Raw genomic sequence first — 11,208 nt, 5'->3', positions numbered from 1 at the left:
CATGCAGTGGGAGCTATAAGTGTGTACTTCTTGCCTAAAGACACAAGATAATTGTGTTTCATCTGTCAAGAATTAAATTACAACCAAAAGATTCTGAAACCATCAGTGAAAACATTATCTTTGATTCTGTAAAAAAATAAGCTGGTATATATGATTCATTTTCAAAAAGCTATTTGTTCCAAAACAAGGATGGTGACAGTATTTTACCAATTACCTTTGACAGTAGTATATTTTAAAAACTGTCTCGACATTGTTCTTCTTCTCCTTATGGGCTTATACTGACCTTTCCTATTGCTGCAACGCCCAGCTGTGAAAGCAACAGTACAACAGCAAAGGAAGACGAGAGAAGAGCAAAGGACAACCGGAATCAACCAGACACCCAAAGCTGCAGCTTCCCAAGCAGGTGCCTCATTATCTGAAGTGTAATTCCTACCACTGTAGCCTTTGGTTTCATTTAAGTGTTGCTTACTGCTGTTCAGCCGAGGAGGAGTGGGCATGTGGGATGATACCTCGGCAGACTTGGACATCAATGTTGAGTGTACAGGCTTCTTGCCTGAGCTGGTGATTGACCTAGTGCTTACTGAAGTTGTGCTTGTTCTCTTAGCAAAATGATCATCTGGTGGAAAAGTTTCTGCCGTGGAATAAGTAGTAACTTCAGTTTTTTGGACTGTCCAGGTTGTGCTGGAGGTATAAGTGTTTGCCGTTAAGCTGTGGCTAGTGGTAGAATATGGAGCTTGGAGCAGAACAGAGCTTGACGTGGCATTATGATGTTGGCATCTTTCCCACTCGGTCGTCTTCGTGCTGTTTTGTTTTTCATATTTACTCGGTGAGGAGTGAGTATCTGACTCGTTGGATGTCAGTTTTTCAAAAATAAGAAGATCTGGATCAATCCCTATTAAATAATAAACAATGTTGGTTTATGTGATAAAAGCTCATCAGATCCACAAAAGGAGCACATGGAGACAATGGAGGTTGGGCAGCCTAAATAATACCCATCAACACCTTTTGGACTGGGGGTGTCACTGCCCAGGGTTATGTGACATCTTATGAGATGCAAGGGAAGTGGGGATTGCACAGAACTTACTATGGGATGCTTAGGGAAGGAACCAAAGGTGAGGAAAGGGAGGGACTTAGGCTACTGGGGAGTAGAGGAGTCCTGGCAAGCTCAGTGTGTGCATGTATGACAGTCTGCACCAGCAACTGGAGAGGGGCTGTGCCCTCAAGGGCTCATACTTTTGGGTGGCAGCAACTGGGGAGTCTCGGGCCCAGACTGGGTGGACTGAGCATGTGAGCCCAGCTGCTGGGGAGATTTGCATTGTACATAGGTGTGTATATATATTTTCCCTAGCAGATCTCCATCCTGTGCGAAGCAGGATGAGGCTCTTGGTGCTACCTGTGTTTGTGCGTCTGCTTTATGCATTTGTCTGTGTTATCTGTGTGGCTGGCTGTGTACGTATGTACACTTGTGGTATGTATGTGTCTTTGTGCATGTGCCTAATGGGAATACATTGTCAGCCTCGCTACTGGTTGGATCTGGGGACATGGAGCAGCAGCAGCCTTGCCTCCCAGTCTCTCAGATCTGGTATTTTCCCCAAGCATGGTATTGATTAGGTAGTCAGAGCATGAATCTTGAGAGCAGGGTGTATCTTCAAGGTCCTTTCTCATATACTGAATGGAAGAAAAGGGGAAAGTATTCTCAGAAGTAGGTACATTAATGAAAAAGGAAAGAAGTCTTATGCTGTTTTAGCATTGCAGGTTACTTCAGAAGATCTTCTAGCACAGCAACTGATCTAGTACAATTTTAACATTTCCTATAGTTGCTATGTTTTCAGCCTTTATAAAAAAATGGTTAATTACCTGTTGTGATGTTGTACAAAACGACATTGATTCTAGCCTTTAGTATGCAACTTTCCAATGCTGGGCAAGACATGTGCAGGCAATTCATATTCTCGTGAATGGCTCCATGGTAGAACACTGCTAGATTGCAGGAAACTGTAATACAAGAAGAATAAAGTTGAATTTATCAGCATACTGACCATTGCATTTTGCATGTTAGTATGTTATTTAAGATCAGAAGATCATTATTACTGGGCAGCTCCATAGTACTTTAAGTCTGTGGTTCTCTTATTATCATGCAAACTAAGCATCCAGCCATAAAAGTAGAACTACTTATAATAATATTCTTATTTTACATCTGGAGAAAAGGAATAGAATAGCCATCTGAATTATAAATGTGTCTCTGATTAAATAAAATTATATGCTTTAGCTTGTAGTCCTCCTACCAGTTGCCTGCCTTCACGTCTCAGATGCAGTGAGTGGACCATTTCTAAAAGTAATCAAGAAAACTTTGAGGTGTTTGCTCTTGTGTAATACACCTGTCTACTTGCAACTGGACTGCAGCCATTCATTTCACCCAGACAGTTAACAAAACCACCCTGAATTACAGCAAGTAAGTGACATCCTGCCCTGCTGCCAGTTCCTATTCGTTTTCCTTGTTAGCCTTTGGGCTATTGTATTTCTGTGAATAGAGCAGTTTAGACAATTCTTCATTTTTGTTTGGGGGTTCAGTTTTGTCTGCCCACATCAGGAGTCAGGGCTAAAGTAATAATGAAAAAATGCCTGAACAACTTGTCACTGAAACCCAGTTTTTAAAAAAGTATATAGATATGTGAATCGTAGTGGTTTAAGACTTAGATTGAAAATATATGCTCAAATACTTATGGTTAGAGTCACAATATATAAAAAGCAGGAAAGATTCTTCTTTCAGAGTCTTACAGTACGTCAAAATCTCAAGTCAAAATACCAAGTCAAAAGTTAATTTCGTTTTATCAATGTGCTTGGAGTAGGATCAATGTTAGTTTTGGTTTTAGTCATATAAAGTTTTGGGGGTTTTATTTATTTCATTTTACCTGCCTTGAATGTAATCTCTATACCTGAACCAATATGGCTATTAAAAATGTATTGACAGGGCAGGGCTTTATAAATTATTCTATTTACTTAGGTATTTATTCCAAATCTTTTTCTCACATTTATAAGTAATGAAAATAACTTACAATACTTCTGCAATGAACAACAGAAAAAGTCATGCAACAGTTTCCATTTTGTGTGTAGCTAAAAAAAAACCCAAACACCCGTAACCTGTCTACAAATGAGAAAAGGAAGAAAATACATTAAACTTGTGCTTACTGTCTTTTCTGTATTACTAGCCTCAATACTGCATCATAGATTTAGCGCAGTAAACACACACCTGGAAAATGGTTTTTTCCATCATAGTGAACTTACTTGCACTCAGAGAGAAGCATTATTTTAAAATAATGTAGAAGCTTAATTAAATAAAAATTTGCAATGAAAACAATGCACTCTGTCTGTCTGAACAATTCAAATTCAGTGGCTGTACGAAAGAAAAAATGGCAGAAGTGCTGTTACAGAATTTATATTGTCTTGTGGGTCTTAGCCACTTACATATAAAGATCAAGGCTGTCTGCCTAGCTGAAATAGAAACACTAATATTTACAAGTAAAACTGGGAACCTAAACACTAACGACAGCAAGATAAAGATACAATTTGTCTTCAAAGCTAAATCAAAGATGATAGTCAGCAATTTTTCTTTCACTGATACAATTTTCTTGTTCTAGATCTACTTCTAGTTAGGCTTCATCAGTTTCCAGTTCTATGTCACAGGAACTTGAGCTTAGAGTAGATAATTATGAAAATAAGACTGGTATCAAGAAGGTTATGATTATCAAAACAATAGAAGAACATAACTTGTGGAACACAGAATAATAATCTTACAGGGATTATAGAAAGCTCTGGCTTTATTATGTGCCAACTGGTTTACATTTTTCTTTAAAAGATTAGAAACATTTTGTGATGTTAGAGAAGCATACTTAGCCAGTACCTAACTATTTTGACATATTTCCTGAGGACTACAGGCATTTCTACAGGTGTTATATACAAACCATTGGCTTCTATGGATAAAGGAATTTAAAATCCAGTGACTATTTTTCCGAACGTAATTCTGAATATAGACATATTTCTAGGCATCAGTAAACATTTTGTATTGTTTTCCACACAAGTTAACATTTTAAAAGGCAAAGTCCTTCAAATATTTCTGTGAAATATCTATGTAGTACTTGCTTTCCTGTGATATCTTTTGTTCAAGGATTCTTAAACACTCTGCAAACACTAACAAGGAGGTATTATTGAAGTAGTGGTTTGAAAAATCACAATTTTCAGATATTTGTTCATGTTGATGATTTTTCTTCCAACAGAAAACTGTTCACTTGAGTTACATGCAGCAGTATGTACCCTTGCCTTCAGACCCAAGTATACAATGTTCTGGATTTTGTCAAAGAATGGATGTTTTGTGCTAGTAGTATGTTTGTTTTTCTGTGTGCTGCATGAATACTATGCAGGTTTCTGATACAGAGACCATCTTATTTAAGAATATATAAAACACCTGGGAATACATGTATTTGTTTGAAGGGAGGAGTGAAATCTTCGAAACCTTTCCAATCTTCTGCAAAGTTCTGTTGTCATTAGAAACTCTGGTTTTTAGCACAACATAATTATAAATGTTTCTCATTTTAATAATTACTTTGCATACTTTATGAAAACATAATTAAATACCAGGAAAAAAAATCTCATCTGAAGAACTTGGCTTCGGTGGGTATATTCCCTTTGGGATCTGTGATGGATTTTATTGCATAAAATCAGGTAAGAAAAATAAGTCACAAGCCTATTTTTTGTAAGGAAGGCTGATTCTTTGGTCAGGAAAAAGACTTTAAAAGCATGCTATATATTTTGCATTCATTTGAGGAGATATAAACAACATGTTTTATTTCTTGTTTTTAAGTTACTTCAAAATTTCTTTTTATCTTGTAAGATTAGCTTTCAGTAACTGTGCTATTACTAAGAATCCAGCAAAGAAAATTCTCTTATCAAACTTTTTATCAACATTTCTTGAAAACTTAATTAGGACATTTATTGGCAATATTGTGGTAGTGACTACTTCTGTCTCTTTGGGATTATAAGGAAACCACAGGCTTGTTTAAAGCATACCTTTGAAATGCCATCTAATGTCTGTATTTTAGTAAAGATTGTAAGAAAGTTGTGCTTCACTATGTAATGTTATAAAAGTGACATTCCAAGTTACCATTACTTGTCTCTGTAAGGTATCCACTCTCATGTTCTAGGAGAAGTAGTTTGTTGTCCAAATAGGAGATGCATTGCTGAAATGTGTATAATTGTTCTTTCCTCACAATATTTAAGATGAAAGTTGACTTTTCCCAGGAATGCTGCTGGCATTAGTTATGTCAGTGTCAGGTTGTCAAGGTCATATTTTTGCTCATAATTCAAAATGCCATAAAAATTTATGTTGCCTGTGTTTTAGTAACTGGTATCTCACTTTCATCCTCCATATCCAAAAACCTTTCAAGTCAAATTCAGGCATCACGGACACACTTCACATACACTCCTAAAATATACTCTTATAGTGTACCAATGCAGTGTGATACAGAGAAAGCATAGTCTTGGACTTAAGACAAGCAATGATTTTTCTTGGTTTTATTCTGAGTCTGAATTTACAAGGCTAGGGAACAGGGGCTGCCAGCTGAATAACTGCTTTATTTATTGCTGTAACTTCATTGTTCATATTAATACCTGGGTTGCACCAGAAACATGATGTAATCACAGAACAAGAGAGTTCTCTGTCCAAGAAAACGAATATTCTTGTATTTCAGAGAAGGACAAATTGTGTGTTCCCTCCCCTTCTCCCCTCTCTATGCCCTTGTCTAATACCATACTCCATGAAGAAGAGTCCTGTTGGAATCAGTGTCACTGGTTTTCCTCTACAGCAGTAGATGGTGATGGATACTGAAGAGTTACTGTTTTAATGTTGGCATTGCCCACAAGCTTTGTTACAGAGATCTAAAATTTCAAAGTAGACCCTAAGATTTTCATCTGTTTCTGGACTAGTCTTCTAAAAAATTAAGATTATCAAATTCCTTTCTAAGGGACTGAAGATGGAGGAACACTTATACAATGTGCCTCTGCTTTCCTGCCTCAAAAAAATACTTTTTTTTTTTTTGCATTATTTTTTCTTCTAATAAAGGAATTTTTATATTAAAACTATCCAGAATGTTTTTTCTTATATATTACGATGTAAATTTTAATGTATGCTGTGATCTTGATAATAAACACTCACCATTCTTCTGCAGGCAGCAGGTTCTGCTGCACTGTTGGGGTGAGACTTCTGCATAAATCTTCAGCACTTGGGCTCCCCTCTTCTGCGATTCCTGCAGGTCAATCAGAAGACCTGGGAAGCGTCGGATCCAGCAGTTCTTGTAAAAGGTAGTGGGTGAGCAGAGAGAGTCTGACTCCACAGCCAAACCCAGAACCAACAGCACTGCTATTGCCGCCAGCAGAACCATTTCTTCAATGGAATGGGCTCAGTCAGCGTGCTTTCTCCTCCATGGATGCACTAACTTTTGGACCAGCATTTTAAGAGACAATCTCTTGAGTGGTGAGGATACTCCCAATTCTGCCAGGGACATGAGCCAGGGGATGTTTTTTCCAAAGAATTCCCATGATGGTGTTTGGACATCTGCTGGAAGGAAGCAGCCATTTTATGATCTTCGTATGATTATAACAGTTATTATTGTTGTTCTCTGACTTAATTATTTGGAGACAGTTTTTGAGACACAAAAGGCACAGTTTGTTTTTAGTCATTCAGAGAGCTTGTTTCTTTGGTCCCCAGTTTGTGTCTCTTGTCCTTCTAAGACCAAACTAGGCAGACAGCCTTAACATGTGCTGAATAATGATAAGCTCAGCATATTGTTTCACCTCAGCTCTGAAAGTATGCAGTACAGTCACTTGAGAGCAGGCTGGTCTGCCACTTTGTTCGGGCATTGTTACACTCAACACAGAAGAAACAGCTGTTTAGTTTCTTAACACTTTTTGAATTATCTGGTGGCTGCAAATATAGTTTCCTTCTTTAATAACAAATGGAACTATCTAATTCTGTCTGCCAGCCAGAGGTGGAAATTTGTTCCCCTTCCCTAATCTGTTTTGGTTGCAAGAACAATACAATTTTATTTGCAAAGATCTGGGAATAGTTGAATATGAATGGAGAAGGCTGTAACCTACATTCATCTCTGGACCAGACAGGTAGTCAAAGTCCTGCCCCTAATAAGTTTAAGAATATTGTGCAGTCTGTATGGGTTTTTTCTACTTATGTTTAAGCTTGGAAAAGGCCTACAAGAGTGAAAGAAAGAAAATATAGTTGGCATATAGGGAGGCAATTTTTCAAGCACCTGGTCTGAAACCTGAAACTCCCAAGTGTTTTGTTTCTTACAAGGGCCCAGTCTGATCCCTGATTCCCGCTTCTTGCAGAAAGGCTTTAAAATATTGCAGTGCATGAGTCGATTTAAACTCAATGGACTATATAGTGAGGTTGAGAGAATTAGGTAGAAATATGTTTGTCTGCAATAAAAAATTTATGTTGAATATATAAAAATATTTTTGACTGCATTTTTTTTCCCTCAAGATTAGAATCAAGGGTTTTCCACAGTTCTACATAAAGTATAGAACAGTTACATGCAAGGGGGAAGCCTTAAATGCATTTTAATTCTTTACTCATTATAGCTGGTGTTTGTTTTGCAAAACAAAACCCCCAGTTTGGAAATGAGATGATGTATACATTTTTTTTCCTTACAGAGCTCCTTAGAAGCTAATAAAGCTCAAATCAGATTAACTCCTGTTGATCCAATAGCAAGACCAAAGCATTTATCTATTCAGTGGAACTACTGGCTACAATGAGGAGGATTCCAAATAAATGCCTGATTTATGCAGACTGCATGTCTGTTGTAGGGAATATGAGAATTAAATTGTAAGGAAGAGCCTAAGTGGGTAATTCTTTAAGCCTCTGTCCTGAAAACCAGCTTTTGGTATTTGTTTTGGTAGTTTGATGTGCTTTATTTTTATTTTCATGCCTGTGAACATCACTACTTAAAACCTTGAATATGTTTCAATACACCTGTTAGTTTGCATTCAGTGGACTGCACAGGGATGTTTTTAGGCGTTTACCTACCATTGCCACAAGCACTATTGACACTGTATTTTTCTAAAATATTTGTTTCTGTTTTCCAGATATTCCAAGGCATCATTTGATATGGGACACACTCAGAATTTTGAAAGGTATGTCTGTATTTTGGCATTAGCTCCAGCATTTAGTATGAACTTTGGATCTATTTTGTTCTGCAAGACTTGCACACAAAAATGTTGATTTCTGATTGTTTTCCTCACTCTTACTCTTCCCATATCTCCAAGAAGAGAAACCTGGAAGATTCTGAATAACTTGGGGAAGTATTTAAAAAGGAGATTAAAATGATAAAAACCAAGTGTTTCTATTGGGTAAAGCTGAATGTCTTTAGTCCATTTAAATTAATAGAATTATTTGCATGAGCAAAAAATTAGATGTAACAGGTAGCTTTAATGGCATATGTATTTGTAGTTACATAAAGAGGAGTAACATAAAAAGGAGCTGTCTCAGCTCCTCTGGTTTTTTTTGTTTGATACCCTGCAAAGTATATGTGTAGATAAAAGATATGTCTGCTTCTTCCTTTTCAGGAAAAAAAAAAAAAAAAAGGACTACCCATGTGACCTAATTCAGTTAGGTGGACCTGAAATACCATAGGATATCTCTGATTTCAGTGGGGCTCTGTCCAGACATTAAGATAAAGTGCGAGACTGGATGTGAATATGCCTGAGCATCTATGCGTCTTTCAGACCATTCAATAAGGTCTTCCTCTGGTATCGTGTTTTGAATAAAGTAAAAAATGCTCAAGTACCTGTTGCTTCCATTGAGGCAGTCACCAAACACAGTAAGTGACAGTGCTCACTGTGCATAGTATTTAATTAGGTATTTAAAAAAATAGGCTTGGGTAACCAGTCCTGTTGTGTACAGACCTCCGTGTTTTCAGTGTACATTTAAAGCATCTTTTTTGTTTGCTTGTTTGCCACTGTTTGCTAACAGATACATTGCTAGTCTTAGTACCTTCATGTTTTTACTCTGTTCTGCTGTGTGCTTCAACCAAGCAGCCTTTTTTCCTTTTCATTACTTGTCATTCTTTCTCCCTTCTCTGTTTCCGTATAAATTATGAGAGCATGTATAGCTGCAGGGAAACCTTTTATTTAATTAAATATAAAGAGATTGAAATAAGTAAATAAATGGCTGCTTTAGGCAATTTCGATTAAAAACTGAAAAGTTCTATTACATTTCAGAGCCTTGTGCCAGCTTCCCCATAATTTCACTTTGACTTTTCTATAGGAAATGCATATATATAATTTAAGGATGAATTTTTAAATCGCAAACATTTTGCAAGAAGGAAAATCCGAGTCTTACCTGCCAACCAGTGACCGACTGTTCCATGTGCTCTGCAAGGAGGGATCAAGAGACTTTTACTGTTAGTAAGGACGCTCTGGCCAGTATCAAACCAGCACTTCATGTTATTTAGTACTTCTTTTCATCAGGATTCTCAAATTTCTTCCTGGAAAACAAAAAGGCAGTTGCCTGTTTTCTGCGAGAACATGGATGTGTTTGCAGACCTTTCAGTAAAAGAGATATAAATGTACTTGCCACAAGGAGAGAGAATGATCTTTTTAATGATTCTTCTTATAAACAGAAACAGTACTTGAATTTTTTCACCTGGGCTGGCAGTGATAATGGCACAATCCAAGAGCTTCCTAGCACAAAGGATTCATCATCAGGCATTAACTCTTTTTTTGCCAAATACAAAAAAAAGCACACCCTTTCCATATAAAGTAACACATATGTATTGATATTTGGCACTATATTTAGCTTATACAGAATAGATGGTTCTAGTACTCATAATATGTAAAGGCCAGAAGAAAGAGAATCTATATAGTACAGGAAAGCACTCCTGAAAAGGACTAAAAATGCCAAGGCTTTCATTCTGTAGTCCGATCAGTGCATCTAAAACTACATTGCACATCAGCTTTGTTCATGGGTCACCTGCTGCCCACGACGTTACTGTCCTGTGCTTTCTGCTGAATGTCTTGAAGTCCTGTCTCAGCCCTAACTGGGGAGGACAGTCAATCTTCCTGGGTGAAGATGAAGCTTGGGTATTTATGCTGCTTGAACAGCTATGGGAGACAGTGGTGCTAGTTGCTATGTCCCAGCAAAGGCTACTGCCTGTCTTTGATAGTTTCTTCTTTCTTCTGCTCTGTCAGTGGTAGTTAAACCAGTATGATCAGAGAAAGATGCATCCCTCATATAAATGCAAACTAGAAAAGAGGGGACAGTTGGGCCTCCTATCTGCATCTTCCCTTTCCCAAGAAGATTATAGGAGACAACTGGGAGATAGCCCTCGAGGCCCAGACGCAGCGATGCAACGCTCCTTGATGCTGCCATGATGATGCAGAAGTAGGCAGTGAATGATTGCTGCTAGCACAGTCCCAGCCGGTCTCAGGCGTGGGAAGACACCAGTGCTAACTATGTAAAGCACTTCTCTGCTACAAAGCCAAACATACTAGCTTAAATCATCTGTGGTTTAGGTTGCCTGTGACAGAGCAGCTGAAAGATGACAACTACCAGCTGAGAAGTGAGACCAGAGCCTGCACTTTCCCAGGTGAGGTATGAACCTGCCTATGTCCTCCTTTGAACATCAGTAAGCTTATGTAATCAAAAGTGCAGCTTAATCCCATGCAACGTCAGCCTTAATAATCTCTGCTGAAGTCAGTGGAGCTCTGTGCCTGTGTTGCACTCCGTGTGAATAAATTGAATTGCAGGCCTGTGTTGAAATAGTCTTTATCTCATTTTTCTTAGAGATGTACATGTGTTTTCCCTTTATTACAGCAGTATTAAGGTCAAAATTTTACCTAAGTATTTTGTTAATGCCAGAATATGTCACTCTAACTCTATTATAGTACAAAAGTTGTAAAATACTAATATAATATATCATGAAATAATGAAATGTAAGTACTTTGAAAAAATATCAAAGCAAATCTTTCTGACATTATTGAAATACTGTGCTTGTTGTCTTTCTCCTTTAAAATTTCCTTGAAATCAAAACATTCTTACAAAATGTCTTAAGTCCAACAAACCAGCATTTTTTGAGAGAACTGTTTTGTCAAAAACAGCTATTAGTGGTCAGATTTTGGTTTGGAGCAACACATCACATTTTTAAT

The 11,208-nt window shown here is 37.5% G+C and overlaps 1 protein-coding gene across 1 annotated transcript; it reads right to left on the bottom strand.

Moving 5' to 3' along the window:
- Positions 1-203: 203 nt before the first annotated feature.
- On the bottom strand, positions 204-6,431 carry MANSC4 (MANSC domain containing 4). Its single transcript, XM_009961493.2, has 3 exons — positions 6,206-6,431; positions 1,858-1,992; positions 204-892 (listed from the first exon to the last, which is right to left on the bottom strand). Exons 1-3 carry the CDS (start codon positions 6,429-6,431, stop codon positions 204-206), a joined length of 1,050 nt encoding a protein of 349 aa, XP_009959795.2.
- Positions 6,432-11,208: the final 4,777 nt, after the last annotated feature.

The sequence above is a fragment of the Leptosomus discolor genome, chromosome 1, assembly GCF_034619465.1.
Source record: "Leptosomus discolor isolate bLepDis1 chromosome 1, bLepDis1.hap2, whole genome shotgun sequence".
NCBI classification, from domain to species: domain Eukaryota; kingdom Metazoa; phylum Chordata; class Aves; order Leptosomiformes; family Leptosomidae; genus Leptosomus; species Leptosomus discolor.
The sequence above is the reverse complement of the archived record's forward strand: the minus strand, read 5'-3'. Positions and strand labels throughout refer to the sequence as shown.